This window comes from Apus apus, chromosome 14 (genome assembly GCF_020740795.1).
Source record: "Apus apus isolate bApuApu2 chromosome 14, bApuApu2.pri.cur, whole genome shotgun sequence".
NCBI classification, from domain to species: domain Eukaryota; kingdom Metazoa; phylum Chordata; class Aves; order Apodiformes; family Apodidae; genus Apus; species Apus apus.
This window is the reverse complement of record NC_067295.1, coordinates 3,196,109-3,211,640: the sequence shown is the minus strand read 5'-3', so window position 1 is coordinate 3,211,640 and position 15,532 is coordinate 3,196,109. Positions and strand designations below refer to the sequence as shown.

Below are 15,532 nucleotides of genomic sequence, written 5' to 3'. Positions count from 1 at the left end.
TTCACAGAGACCACTTGCCTTGTTTGAAGTGCTTTAAGCCTGGACAAAACAGAAATAAAAATAATGGGTCAGTACTCTTCTGGAGAATCAGGCTTGCACGTACTGCTGAACTCCCAGCATCTCCAGGTAAATGAAATGATAGGGAGCGTGGACTGGAAGCTTCTCTGGGCTGTGGAATCCTTCATCTTTTGGCATCATTAGTTTGTGGATTGATTCAAAGATGGACATTTTAAGTATAGCACAGAGTGCTATACACCCTGTGTCTGGCACACGGTGTATGACTGGGAGTTGTTGTCTGGCTTGGGGTTTGTTTCACCTGTGCAATAATGGTATAAAAAGCTGCACTTCTTGTTTTTGGTTGTACTCCACTGGACAATTCCTGCATCCCTTCCTCATTCTGGCACTGGCCTTGTGTCATGGCCTGTGGTGAGCTGTGTGAACCTGCTCAAAGGGGTCAAAGACTCATCACTGTTTGCAAGTGGTGAGTTCATCCCCTCAAGGTGAGACAACTACTTCTGTCAGATGGGCAGGTCTGACCAGAGTCAGGCAGGTGCTGGCTTGGGGCAAGGGGAGCAATCCCTTTTGGCCTCAAGGAGCTGTTTGATAGGCTTAGTTGTCCTGTGAAACTGCCCTCACCTTTCCCCCCCTGTCAAAGCCTGTGCCTGTGTTTTGAGTCACTCTTAACATTAGTCTGGATTTGTGAGCAGTCGTGGGGTGAAAAAGTGGAGGGGATGTTACAGACCCCTTCTGAGTCAGGGTCAATGTACTGGGCTGTTCCTGATGGCTGGCAGAGCTGCTTTTGGAACCACTCCAACGACTGGAAGTCCCAGACTCCCTTGTTGCAATGTTTTCTAACTGTGAGACAATTATTTTTAATATCTAATTAAATTTCACTCCTTGTGAGCTCAGTCTTTTTTTATTATAGCTTTGGTAGGCCACAAGAGTTAATTACAGTCCTCTTTGCAGTGGCCTGTAACATACTTGAAAATTGTCAGCCTGGCTGTTCCTCCATCAGCACTATCTTTTTTTAATTAATTAACTCAACCAGTGGGTTCTTCAGTTGTAGCTCCAGTCTCAAATAATAATTTAATGCAAATTTTCATTCATGTTCTCAACTTCTCCCCAGTCTGCATAGATCTCTTAAAATGGGTGCTCAGTTCCAGACCATCATTCAGCTGATGTTTTCCTATCACCAGGGCAGAATAATTAACTCCCAGGCCTTCTTATATTCCTGTTAAGTTGCAAAATGCTGATTGTCTCAGAACTGCAGCACAGTGTTAAGTCATTTCTGTGGAGTTACTATAGCCATTGCTCCTTATTTTGTGTTTGCCCACTTAATTTTTCTTTTTAAACTTCACAATTGTTTTTATTGAATTGAATTTATTTCAGATAGTTTCTTCCATTTAACAAGTTGATCTTGAATTATTGTTCTGTCTTCCAGTTATGTTGGGACTGTCTTGATACAGTTTGTCCCTTCTGTAAGTGGATATGATGTGATGCCACTGAAGCTATTGAATGAAAATAGGGCATGCAGTCAATTCCCTGTTAACTAAGAAGGGTGGGGACAAACTAAACAGTGGGAAAAACCATCATTGGTGTCTTGATCCCCATTAAGTCAGTGCAGAAGTTCAGCTGCTACAAACACTGCTGTGCAAATACCATGACAATTCAATGTAGGAAGGTTCTTTCCTGTTGGGAACTTTTCATGGGTTTATTGCTTTTTGTTCACTCTTTGTTTGCTTGTTGTTTTTTTTAAAGGAGAAAAAGAGTGAAAACAACGACTTTTGAACAGCAATCCTAACTCAACATTGAAAAAAAAAAAAGGATAAATCTGTAAAGTCTGCTGTGGATGTCAGGGTCCCTCCAGAACTGTCCAGTTGTACACAAGTATGCAAGAAATTAACCAAAAAAGAGACTTCAAGTTGTCAGGTGAACCTGAAGGAAGTCCTTGATCATGCAGTTAAGTGTTGTGCTCAAGTCATAACACTTAACATGAGATTCGTCTTACAGACATAAAATTGGGAAATATGAAATTACATGTTCACTTGGGTTTTTTCAACTATTTGCTAATCTGAAAGGTGAGGAAGTGACTCTCTTCTAAAAGCAAAACTGCCCTTGGCCAGTAGTGAGTATTTTAAGAAAAAAAAGTATGTGATAGAGCATTGAGTTAAGGTCACAACTTGCATTCAGTGCATGGGATATATTTCTCTTTTTATTTTACTTTTTGGTTTTTTGAGTTGTCAGTTGCTCAGGTATAGAGCAAATAATGTCTGGATAATTCCTTTAACGGGACCAACCAACTCATCTTTGCCTCTGGGTAAAGTTGTGCTAATAAGAAAACTGAGGAGTAGTGGGGATGAGTTCCACTTGCTTTGTACAGCAGTGACATCTTGAAACTGAGAGCTTTCTGGGTTTGGGTGATTCATCCATCTAAATAAATAGTCTTTGTCTTCTGGTGCTGGTGGTACATACAAGGAGGAATTCTCACTATATTCTGTTTCTTGCAGCAGTTAATGATTTTGCTGTACATGTCCCATTCATGGCAAATACTTCTTTCCTCCTGTGTACCATCTATTGTGGCTGGACTTCAGGATTTTCAACTGGAAACAAACTCAAGGACAGTATCATTTTGTACACATAAGCAGACTTTTTTTTCTATTGAGTAATCTGTTATTTCAGTATTAATGGAAAAAATGCAGTGCTCCAGAATACTTTTGCCAGAAATTGCAAGGTTGGAGATGGATCTTCATTTAGAATGCACTTTTTTTTTTCCTAAAATACTTTTTTTCCTTCCAGAAAGCATTTTCTGGTGTAATTACCTTTCTGTCTGTGTAGGGTGGGTAAATGTGGATGCAGTGTATCTAAAATAGCCCTATAATTTATTTTCTCTTATTAGCAGGAGTTGTTCTGCACAGTCTTAAACTGACTGGTTCTGCTTTCAGTGTCTTCCATGTTTTAAATTCAAGTGGAAACCTGCCAACATTAGGTCTGTGTGTGGAAAGAAAAAAAAAAACACCTCATTCTTCTGGTGTGTTTGGATTGGGTAAGCAGTGCTGATAAATACAGATACATTTACTTTCTGTTGTAATCCCAGTACTCTACAGAATGGACCTAATTTACAGTTCCCCCCAATGGTGTGTGCACAGATCAGAATCTAAATTCAAGTATGTGACCTCCCACTGCACCAGAGTGCATGTGTGTATTTATTAGGGCTTCTGGATGGAAGGTTCTGGCTTTTTAATGGACTCCTTTCAGTGCCAAATGAAAGTACTTGTTTGTAATTAAAACAGGAAAAATAAATCCAAATTTGTATAACAATACTATCTAAATAGTGTGCCCTGTCATCCTCCCAACCTCCCAGAGCTGCAGGATTCAATGTGGCCTGTGAATCATGATGCACATAAATGTATACATGGTATTTAATAGGTATTTTTAGATAATTTAATTGTGTAATAATAAAAAAAAAATTTATATGAATATCTAGAATATAACCTACAAATTGAAAACATATATCACAAATCTCTTTTTACATGTTCAAAACCACTGCTCTAGAACTTTCTTCTGGCTTGAGGTTTTAAAAGGCTTCACTTAAAAGCCAGGTAGAAGCAGAGTTGTTCTCCAGGCTGTGCCTCTTGGTGATTGAATCACTTGAGGGGGTGGGTGGTGGTGTAGCTCAAGAAAGGTGGTTTGTTTCAGAAGAGATTTACAAGGATTCAAAATAAGCAGTGACTAACCTGGCAGCCTTGAAGATCTGGAGAAAAGGAGCCAAGTCAAAAAAACAAGCACAGGGGAACTTCACATTTACACCTGGCTCAGCAGGAACCCAGAGAGGAAAGATTATTGCCCTCAGTGTTCATCTTGATTTCTTTGATCTGTCATGGAATCCCCTGCTGGTGCTGTAAAAGGTCCTATTTAAAAAAGACTTACTGATTAACCAGTTTGGACCAGTGAATCTGTTTGGAGAGCACTTGCTCAAGTAGTTGTCCCAACCTGCTGAGGATGGTTAAGGATGGAGGAAGAGGGTGGTAATAAGCAGTCTAGTTTGTAACCTAGTGCTGATCAGCTGAGGGACAGGGCAGGATGCCTTTGGTGAGGAAGAGCCTGTGGAGGCTTGGGAAGATGGTTTCAGTGGGCAGTTGAGGTGAAAAGCCTGCTGAGTGAGAGGGGGTCAGAGCAAGGAGGAGATCCAATGGCAAGAAGCCTGGAGCTGCAGCCTGGGTGTCCCTGATCTTGCTGCTCAGTGCTGCTCAGCACTGCTCAGAGGGGATGGTCTCCTCATCTTTGTGCTGTTCCTTAATGCTCCTGGGCTTGCATCCCTCCTGGTTGTTGCAGGCTTCCTCCTAGCAAAGTGCTACACTGTAGGTGCTGATGGCTGTTTCAGTCCATCCCTGTCCCAGCTCACACAATTGTTACCATCCTTCTGTGTTCTTCATCAAAGCCCTTTTGGGCTCTGTTTTATTTTTTAATATAATTTTCAGTGTTTAAAAACAAGCAAAACCCCTGGTTTCTGTTGTGATACCTTTCTGCAATACAAAGAATGCATAATACCTAAAAAAGGGTGGCTTATTACTGAAGGGATAAATTCATACTTTTCCGTGTATCTTAGGGTGGAAAAAGTACAAGACCTGGTTGGCAGAACTCGGGTGCATGTCAAGATAACTTTTGAGAATGTTATGTCCAAGATTTCCTATTAAAATACAAACTTAATGTGGTCAAACTGTCTGCATGTGCAAGTTTTATACAAATCCTAAAGCAAGGTTATAAAACTTCAAATTTAAAGAATACAACTTAAACTTTTTTGGGAGTTCAGGTTGTGCTCAAGGACCATTTTTTTGTTCTTTCCTCCATCCTCCAATTGTTTTTTCTTTCCTGGTAGATCACATGCTGTGTGTTTGCTGGGGGTAGAGATGTTGAATTTTGAGGTTAGTTTTGAAGATCAAATGGTTGAAATATTTTCACTTAACTTGGCTGTGGCAAAGGTTTGTGTAGCTTTTTCTTAAACTGTTGTCAAATTAATTTAATAGCTCTGTGAGTCACTGGTAAGTTTGCTTTTGAAAAAATGTTCTAAGCCATTTGACTTAGTATTCCTTCTTCTTCAGTTACTGGTGGGTTTCCTGCAGCTACTGAGGATACTTCAGCTGAAGTTGTGTGGAATAAATTCACCAAAACTGCATGGTTATTTTTTTGACAGCTGACGTGGTCACTAGTGTCACAGAAAGTCATGAACTGGGGCTGTTTAGTCTGAAGAAAAGGAGGCTGAGGGAAGACCTCATTGCTCTCTGCAACTACCTGAAAGGAGGTTGTAAAGAGGTAGGAGCTGGTCTCTTCTCACAAGTAACAGGGGTTAGACCAAGAGGAAATGGCCTCAAGCTGCTCCAGGGGAGGTTTAGACTAGACATTAGGAAGAGCTTTTTCACTGAAAGGGTTGTCAGACATTGGAACATGCTGCCTAGGGAGGTGGCTGCGTCCCCATCCCCGGGTGTGTTTTAAAGTCATCTAGATGTGGTGCTTGGGGATATGGCTCAGTGCTGGACTTGGGAGAGTAGGGTTGATGGTTGGACTTTGATGATCTTAAAGGTCTTTTCCAACCTAAGTGATTCTCTGATTTTCCTGTGTAGACTTGTAATTTCACGTGTCTGGATACTGCTGCTTTCTGAAATGTGTATTTGTTAAATTACTATTATTTCAAAAGGGATGATCTTTGGAGAAGAATTGCCATGACTAACCCCATTAGCAAAACTGTGCTGCTTCTAGCATGCAAGTGGAACAGTAGTGTGCTGGCCTGGCTGGCACCAGTCTTTCTGACAGAGACATCCTGATGGGATGGGTTATGGTCTGCACCTGAAATATGAGAGCTGAGGGTCAATTTGGGTTTACTTTTCAGTGCTAAAAAGTGGGGCAGTTAAGACATTTTCAGAAAGATGTTCTTAAACGATGTTGCAATTCCTGTTGTGTGAACACATAGCATGAAAACCCAAAATTGTTCTAGAAATCTTCATTGTCATGTGACACTTTGTTTCCAGGGGTTGTGTTGAACTCTCAATGATTCAATGAGCACTTCCTCAGCTTCTGCTGTCTGATGGAACTTGGGGAAAAAACATCAACACCAGATGGGGAACTGGGAGGGCCTGTGGACATGGGGCAAAAATCAGCTCTAAGGTGTTGCCAACCTGTATTTGATGAAAAAAGGATCTCAAGCTGGCTGTGCTTCAGTGCATCTGAATGATTTCCTGATTCTCTCTCGTTGTTTATATAGTGACCTGTGTTCCAAAACTTTCATTCAAATAAATCACAGGTTTCTGTGTGGTAATATTTGTTCAGACTGGTTTGGCTGCTGTTTCCTATCCCAGCACAAAGCCTAGGCTTAGAGACAAAAAGAACCTCTCCCAGGGGAGCAAGGCAAGCACCTGATTGTTTTTTCTGCATTTTGTATTCTTGTGTGGTCCCCTCATTTCCCCACTTCCCCACCTTTACTAGCTGTGGAGTTGCATTTCACAGAGAAGTGGAATTTCCTTATCTTGTTTTGGTTTTTTCATCTCCTGCGTGGGTGGACTTGCAGAACCAGTGTTGTGCATCTCCCTGCATCACAACAAGCCTTGTTGCCCAGTATTGCAGATCTATTGCTTTGAGCATTTGAACAAAGAAAGCCCCTTACTGGAATAAGATGGAAGAACTGAAGCTGACAAAGGTAAGCCAGCTGCTTAGAACCTAGTTTTGATACTTGAATGTAAAAAGACTTTCCCAGATGGGTTTCCCTGTGCTCAGGACACTGCACAAGTAGATTTGTTGCTGCTTTGCTTACACCCTGCCTGTCCAGCATGTGATGGAATGAGAGCAGTGGTCCTACACATGCATGATGATTAAAGGGTATTCTTTAATGATTATACCATATGTGACAATTTTGTCTTGACAGCAATATTTACCTATTCCACTCTTTACATTAATATCAGCAAGTTCAGCAGTGAAACAAAGCTTTTCTGCTAACTGCACTTGGCACAAGAGCACATGTGTGTGTGTAGAACATACTAAGTATCTCAGTGTTGCTCTTGCTCATTTCAGAAACAGTTCATAAGAAATAAAAATAAATATAACACCGTGAAACACAGCAGAAATTTCCAAAGTACCACAACTTTATTACTAGAATCCTGGATCCTCTTGGCAATCAGGCTGTTAGCCCTCTGCTGTCTACAAATCAGGTCCATTGATCAGATGCTGGTGGAGACAATTGTTGATGCTCAAAAAGTGGACTGCTGCATCTGAGGTGTTGGCACATGATATTTCTGTTAATTTATGAGCCACATGTTGCAATGCTTGACTATTCCAGTTAAATATTGCCAGGTTTTATACATGGGGAGGGAATAGGTGGGGCAGACACAAGTCTTTTACATTCATAGTGTTTTATAGACCAGAATGCTGTATAGGCTTCAATTTTTAGCTGTTTTTCTTTCCAACAAAACTCAATTTTCCAACAAAACTCATTTTCTCCCATAAAAGTTAAGCAGAAGAGGATGTGTTCTGAGTTCTGTCAGCTCTTTAGTTTTACCTACAATAAATTTTGATCTTTTCCAAGGTGCTTCATTTAGTTAAGCAATATCTGAGCTGTAGCTCAGTGCTTCATACCAGTTCCCTTTCAAGTGTCAGTTTAAGAAACAGTGTAGCAGCTGCAGTCATTGCTCCCTCAAGGATCAGATTGATGTATAGTCCTTTACATCTTTCCCTTTTCAGCCAAGTAAGTTCTCATGTTTTGCTACATTCACCATATTTTTTTATTAGGGTTTGGAGTATTCACATTTCAGCCTTGTCTGTTTTGCAGGTTATTTTGTCTGGGTTCATTCCAATGGAGCCACAGCCTATGAAGGACTCCATTTAGATGCATGAAAAGCTGACATCAAAAGACCAAGCAAGTAGAGTAAACCAAGAGAGCCTTCTGAGTTTGGTGCCTGTAACTAGTCTTCTGGTGGTGGCAACACTGAGGAAGATTTGATTCTTGTGGTCAAAGGGAAAGAAGGTCCAGCCACAGGCATGTAAAATAAATGATGCTTAATAAATGATTCCAAAAAGCTGCCTTTATGTGTTTGCTTTCACTTGTGATTGCTTAATTAGATACCAAGAAGAAAAGTGCTAGGGTGAGTCTCTAGATGGTACTACTGGTTTTCCACTGGTCTTCTGTGCTGTGCAGGCTGACTTTGAATTCTGTTGCTAACCAGAGGGACTGAGCTTTCCAGAGAGAAATAGGGAAGGACTCCTCTGCTGCTCAGAATACCCTGGTGCACTCAGGCATGTGCAGGGAGCCTTACAGGCTTCTGTTTGCACAGTCTGTGATTTCAATAAAACCAGTAAGTTTTAAGTGGAAAATACAGGGCAGAGGTAGGCAAGAGGTACCAACCAGACATCTCTCCACTTGCACAGCGTGAACACCTCCTGTTGGGATATTGTTGGCAAACACCTGTAGACTGGTTTCAAAACGGATTGTCTACAAATTCGAAGCTTCACACACTGTATTTCAAGCTGCTACAACAAATTAATTGTTTAACACTTTGCTAATGTTGTGCATACACTCGTTGCCTCCCAGCATGAAAATAAAGCCAATAATTGCAATAATTGCTTTCTGCCCAGTAGAAGTTATTGCAGTATAACGAGAAACTTCCTCCTGCGCCTTGAGTAAATGGAAGCAACAAGAAGCTGTTGGAAGGAGGATGGTGTTGCAGGAGGTACAGGAAAAAAAATTGGAGAGCTCTGTGTCCTTTGCCTACAGCTCAGTGTGCAATACAAGCTGAGGCAGTGCCCAGTTTCTTTCTGGTAACTTAGCAACTGCACCACACCACCTCCTGCTGAAAGATGCTAAAGAGCCCTTTGAGCACTATCTGGTGTACTGCAAGGGAACTGCACCATTTTTAATTACCACAGCATTGCCAGCTGATCCTTTTATTTTTCTCATGGAATGACAAGGAAATTCTTCATTCTCCATCAAGTAATCCTGTTACTTCATTCACATCTGTGTAGTAATGCCATTTATTTTTAACAAGAGGACTATGTTAATTTTAAGTTAATGCCAGACTTGTATCTATTGGTGCGTTTTTATCTTGTTTCAAAGTAAGTTTCTGATTAAAAATAAGCATTCTTGTCCACCTGATGCCCTTCTCATTTAGCACTCCTGTATGGTGGTATAATGTTAACATTTTTGAAGAATACTCAAGGATTTGAGCATGTTTTTCTTCTCACTTAGACTTTGCAAATGACTGAAAAGCTTTCCCCACTCCTAACCTCTCTTCTGTTGTGCAACAAAAGAGCTTTCCTGTAACCATCTTGGTTTCCAAGCACAAGAAATCGTCTCTGGGCATTACTGAATGTTTGACTTAAGGTGTGATGAATCCTCTTATGCCAAGTTGGTATTTTTGATGTCTGCTGTAGTTTAATGTTTAACTTAGCTAAAACAAGTGTGGAACTAGTATTGTTTAGTTTCTCTGTAAGGTTGTCTTGTTTGCATCTCTGTTACATACAAAAAAAGCACCTGCTAAGACTGCAGTGGATGTCACAGCCTGACTTTGTTTTGTCAAGGCTGTTTCCTTTGCTGCCTGTCCTAGATGATTGTTGTATTATAACAGTACAAAACCCTTGTTCTGGCTTTGTGACCTGCACGAGGGAAAGCCTTTTAAACTATCTGAAAACTTATGTATTGATTTACTTAATTGTATTGTTCATACTGGAGTGACTTAACCAGTTGTCATTGCACTTTGGTATCAGCCTGGGGAGGGGACATGTTGTGATCTAGGGCAAAACAACCATTGCAAAACAATGCTATTGGTGTTGGTGTACTTTGAGGTTTCCTTCCTTCTGAGAATTTACAAAAACAAATCCCAGTGTAGGTCAGAAGGTTTGTAGCAGCTGTGCCTCCAGTACATCAGAACCAATAGCCTCCCTAGCCCAGCATAAAGCTGTGTACTTGGAGCTGCGCATATGCAGTAAATCTGTGGCAATATTATGAAGACTATATAAAAATGCAAATAAACCATTTTGTTAACTTGATAATGCTTATGCATCCCCTCCCCCTTCTGTCTTTATAGGTCTACGAGGGCTAATCAATCTTGGGAACACATGTTTTATGAACTGTATTGTCCAGGCACTTACCCACACTCCACTGCTGCGAGATTTCTTCCTCTCCGACAGGCACAAATGTGAAATGCAAAGCCCCAGCTCATGTCTGGTCTGTGAAATGTCTACGCTTTTTCAGGAGGTGAGTGCTGTTTGCTGAGCACCATTGCTTTTCCACACATTCTGGCTGTTTCTTGCCCCAAAAGGGATCATGTTGTATTTGCAAATATAGAAGGAATACAGATTAAGTTTCCCTTCAAGGTGTGGCAAAACAGAGCAGTAAAGATTGAGTGAGACCCTCCTATCAGAAATACCAGACTACTGAAAAAGGAAGCTTTTGGCCTTTCAAGTCCTATTCTTAAGTTACCTTTGTTTAGGCAAAGCTGATGTTGGAAATAATTACAGTGCTGCCTGCTCTTCTGAGACTGATCTGTAAGTCTAGTCTTAAAGCTGAATGTGTGTTTTAATTAAAGGTGTAAGTTGTAGCTGGAAAATATGTCACAGGCTCTTTGGGTGATAATAGGAGTAAGGTAATAGCATATAGCCTTGTGGTTTAAGGCACTAGGTTATGTAGGTCTGTATAAATATTTTAAAGATCTTGATTCAGTGCTTTCTACCAGGGAGAAACATCTTTGTTATCACCTCTTACGTGGAAACCTGTTAATGGGCAGGAGGATGTAGAAAATGAAAGTGTTGGTACAGTTCAGAGCTTCCATATAGGAGCTACTCTTCCCCTTGCTCACTTGGGTGACTGGCTTTGTACTGTGCTTTTCCCTGAAGTTCTGGTCTGTGCTGTAGGAGCCAGACTAATTTCCTTAATAAATAGTGAAAGAGTTTTATTAACTATCTTAGTACCACATCAGTGCCGTAAGGGCTCTGGCTAGACATGGGCTTCTAGTTTTAAGATAAGTCTTTAAAAACAAACAAATCCAGTCCTGTGCCTTTCCCAGTGACAGATCTGCTTTCTTGGTAAGATTAAAAAAACCCCAAACCAACAAAAAAAAGCAAAGGAAAAAAAAAAAAGCTGTAGTCCATGGTGTCACAGAGCATTTATGATGGCTGGAGATGTCTGTACACAGAGCATGTCTTGTGTGTTTCTGCTGTCATGGGACTTCATCCAAACTGAGACCAACCTAAAATAGCTTTTTCTTGTGATCTTCAATTTGATTTTACTTCTGTGTCTTTTTCACCAGAGATTGTTCTTTTTGGTCATTGCAGGTGATTGGAATATAGATGCAAGGTAAATTCTCCCTTAGCCATTCCAGTACCAAGTTTTCTACTCATACGCAGCACTTGTGTGAATTTGCAGCTTCTTATTCTGCTTTTCAGTCATTAGTTACATGTTATACTTCTTATTTTTTGATTTATTTCTTTTCAATTATTCCTGAGTCTGTCAGGAAAGGAGGTAAAAACAAAAGGCAGGCATACCAATAGGTTGCAGCTGCAGCATTATTGAAACCAGATGTGCAGTTAAATGGGGAAATAATCAGTCTGCCTAGATAAAAAACAAACAGTCATGGCATAGAAGTACCAGTTTTTGTACACTGTTAATGTAGAAACCTAGTTGCTTATTTTTAAAAAGGTACTATTATGATCATGTTATCCTTTCATCAAATTGTGGTATAAAGTCTCATTCTGATGAGTATCACTGCATTCTGTTTACACACATGCATTTAAAAAAGATCCCTTGGGAAAGGGGAAATGAGCATTACATTGCAAATTGAGGGGCTGGAGGAAAGATCAAGACTGTCTAGGTAATGTTTTTTATTTCCATTTTTGTATGTGGAGCCCTGTTGAGGAAGACCTTTTGCTAAGCACGTAACAAAGAATGGGCTGTTACCCAAAATGGGGCTTAAATCCAGGTTTCACCTTAGTTTCAGTTGTAATCAAGTTTAATTTCACACACAACTTCAGGAATTAAGGCTGAGATTCCCACTAATCATGCCTGTGCTTGCATTAGTTCTAATAATTGTGCCATGTGAGGGTATATGAATGAGGGAAGACCCATATCTGTGACATCAGACTGAATATAGCAGTACAGCAGTCTCTGTCCTCATTTCATGTTGAAATATTTCAGTTATATGCTGTGGGACAACAACAAAAAGTGACTGAACCACCTTGAAGTAAACCTAGAGCTTTGTTTTCCACAAGCAGAACTGTAACCAACTCAGTATATTGAACTTGCAAGCAGCAAACACCATGTTATGTTGATAGCTCTGCCTGCACTCATTGTAAAATCCTGTTTCCCAGCAAGTTTTAATTTCTCTACCTTCAGAATTCAAACCAAACTCTTGCACTTTTGGATCAGACCAATCCTCTTTCATGTCCCAGTTACAGGCAGTGGTTACGGTGAACGTAACTGCTGTCTTTGCAGAGATGAGGTCTGAATGAAGGAAATCTAACCGGTGGAGATTTCAGTGCTATGGTTAAGAATTCCTTTGTAATTCAATTACTGGGGAAACTTTGGTTCAGGTTCTGTCTTGTTTTTATGTAACTTTCCCAGCGGGATTAACTGATGTACTTATCCCAAGGCATCTTATTCAGTGACAAATGATCAGGGCAAGGGTTAACTTCACCCCCCTCCACCCTTCTTTTCTGAAGGTGTGATCTGAGGCAAATGGAATGCCAGGGGATCTGGTGAATGCATGCCAGTGAGAACTCTCCAGGAGAAAGAGAGACTGTTTTGAACATTAAATGAAGCTGACTATACATAAATAAGCATGTTTTGCTTCTTAAACAGAAAACACTTGTCCCTTTTTTTTGTTTTGTTTTGTTTGAGATCATTTAGTTATGTAGGTTTTGTGATTTCTCCATGATAAATAGAAAGCTGCAAAGTTCTTCTACCTTGGAGTAGGTTGATGGTGAGTAATGAGTGTCAGATGGTTCTCAGAATTTAGGGGTTTTTTTCCTGGTAGCTTTACTTGCAAACATGCCAAGCATTGAATCTCTGTTTTAAAAATACCTGATTGCATCAATTAACATTCTCATTTGTGCTACTTGAAACCTGTTTCTCAATAGAATCATGACATGAATTACACTGCATAAGAAAAGGAGTGAAAAGGATTTGGGAATAACAGATAGTGGTGAAACTGGACAGAGGGAAGATAGAACTGACAGAATCCGTTCATTGAGCCTTTGGGCTGAAAGGGTTTGTGCACTACTTTTTATGTACTGGTATTTGTCTTTTAGTCTTGCTTTGCCAATGAAAATTAATTTCAAGATGGTCTACACCATAAGGTTTATCTAAATCCTTCACAGAATGGCCTTTCAGGATGGCAGGATTAGTGGATCTGTATCTCAGTGTGCTCTGTGACTGGAATAGCAAGAGTACCTGGGAACAGAGCAGAATGCAGTGCATCCACTCAGAGGTGTAAAGAACAAAGCCTGCTTTATTCCTATCATTACTCATCCTCATGAGCCTACCAAGGTGCACAGCACAACTACATGGAGAGTTGGGAAGTGAGGACAAAAAGGAAGAAGAATGAGAGGATTTATGGCTTTGATACCTCAAGATGGAACACTGCTGAAATGGCTTGTGTGTAAAATAAGTCACAGCAAAGGTGCAAGGGAGAAAAAGCGGTTAAGGCTCTTTACATACACAGAGGCCTTGCCTTTTGTAATGGAAAATACAGAGTTTGTGCCCATTTAATAAAATCTTTTCTCTGAAATAAGTACAGAATACACTCTGTGGAAGCAGAAGGGTTTTTCTGACTCCTTGAACCACTGCTCTTTGGGAAACCTCCAGCAGGTGTTAGGAAAGACACATGTATTACCCACTCCCTTCATCCCTTGTAAATTTTCAATACACTTAAAGTCTTAATTGAGAACCAATTTCTAAGAGGTGGTTTTAGCTTCTCAAATTGTACTGGAGCCTGGGACAGGCTTTATGACTATAAATTGTAGATTACAAAGTGCAGTAACTGTTTACTTAATACACATGCAGGATAGATCAGGTTTATCTGTTCACATAACTGGAAAGCTTCCATACGGGCAGGAGGAGGAGAAAGAGCAGATGTGTGTGGTGTTTTGTTGGTATTTTTCAAACCTGACTGGTTTCTGTGTGTTCTTGGTAACAATAACACAGAACACACAGCCTAGAATCCTCTAAATCACCTATAGATTCTCCCTTTTAGAATCTAAGAGCAAGTGGTCTAAGTGCAAAGAAAGTAAGTTACTGTTACTTGGGTTGTGTATAAAAATGGAAGCTTTGAATAGTGGTGGGTTTTTTAATTACTTTTTTTTTTCCCCCCTGGAACAGCAATTAAGCAGTGGTTTATTACCAAGCATTTTCAAACTGCTTGAACTAGTTTTCTCCAACATAAAATACTGCTGTATTGAAAACAAATTGAAACAAAAATTGTTTTAAGTCATGTTTGGAAGAATTGAGCTGTTGAAGTCTTTTAAAGGTGACTTGCAAATACATCAGTATTTATATTTGTACACTTTAATGAACAGTTTTGTATAATAATTATTTGAATGAGACTTTACATGGACTTTTTTCCTTTTTGTGGATTGGGAGAGCTCTGATAGGCTGTTTTTTCCCAGCAACAATGGGATGTGAGATGGGACGGATGTTTTATACATTCAAGTTAATATTTCTATTGAATATGCTCTGAGTCTTTTGTTTCTTTTTTAATGTATTAGAACAGTGAAACTTTCCCCACACATATATTCAGCAGCATTCTTACTAGGTGTGTTTCTAGTTTCTTTGTGATTATAGCTAATAATTTGATAAAGCTTCTTGTTAGATTCTTCTAATCCTAATGAAGCACAAGAGAATGTAAAATCTGCTGGCAGGTCTAGTGTCTGCAGTGGAGTAATTATGGAGAGTGTTGTTGGTTAAAATGACTGGAGAGCTCTGGGACTAATTGTAAGGAGTGACAGAACCAAGAAGTTTTATTGCTGCAGCTCCCTGAATTATGTTGAGCAGCAGCTGCCTCAGCAGATTTCAATTACTGTACTACTGCTCCAGTCCCTTGGTGTCATTCTTGTTGGCATCAGAGTTAACTATTGATCTTTTTATTTATAGAAGCATTTTGTGTTGTTTGGTTGCAGAGGTATATATTCTTATTTGGAAAAAGCAGAGCTTGCAGTAAAGAAATTTCTTTGCAAGGAAAGACATTAAAGCCCTTTTGAAAACCCCTACAGATGTGAGGACTAGATGAGAAGATTGCACTGCCTTTTGCTTACCTCTCTGTTAAAATCCAATGTTTTATCTTAGGCAGGTTTGTAGCACAGTGCCTGTGCTTGCACTGATACATAAAATGCTCAGAGACTGGGCGGGGAAAAACTTAAGGCTGGGGAAGGAAGCCCACTTTTCCAATGAGAGTGAGAAATTAGGTACTGCTGGGGTTTTAAATCTTATTATTGTTCTATTTGCTGCTCACTGTCTTCTGTTTGGGAAGAAGAACTGAAAATAAACTGCTGTGGATTTGATAGG

The 15,532-nt window shown here is 40.0% G+C and overlaps 1 protein-coding gene across 9 annotated transcripts in view; it reads left to right on the top strand.

Moving 5' to 3' along the window:
- The window catches only part of USP22 (ubiquitin specific peptidase 22), a 92,157-nt gene that overhangs the window by 54,988 nt on the left and 21,637 nt on the right, over positions 1-15,532 (top strand). For all 9 annotated transcript variants that reach the window (XM_051632132.1, XM_051632131.1, XM_051632124.1 and 6 more), the window contains one exon: positions 10,065-10,234. In XM_051632132.1, coding sequence (XP_051488092.1) covers positions 10,065-10,234 — 170 coding nt within the window. The remainder of the gene's footprint in view (positions 1-10,064; positions 10,235-15,532) is intronic.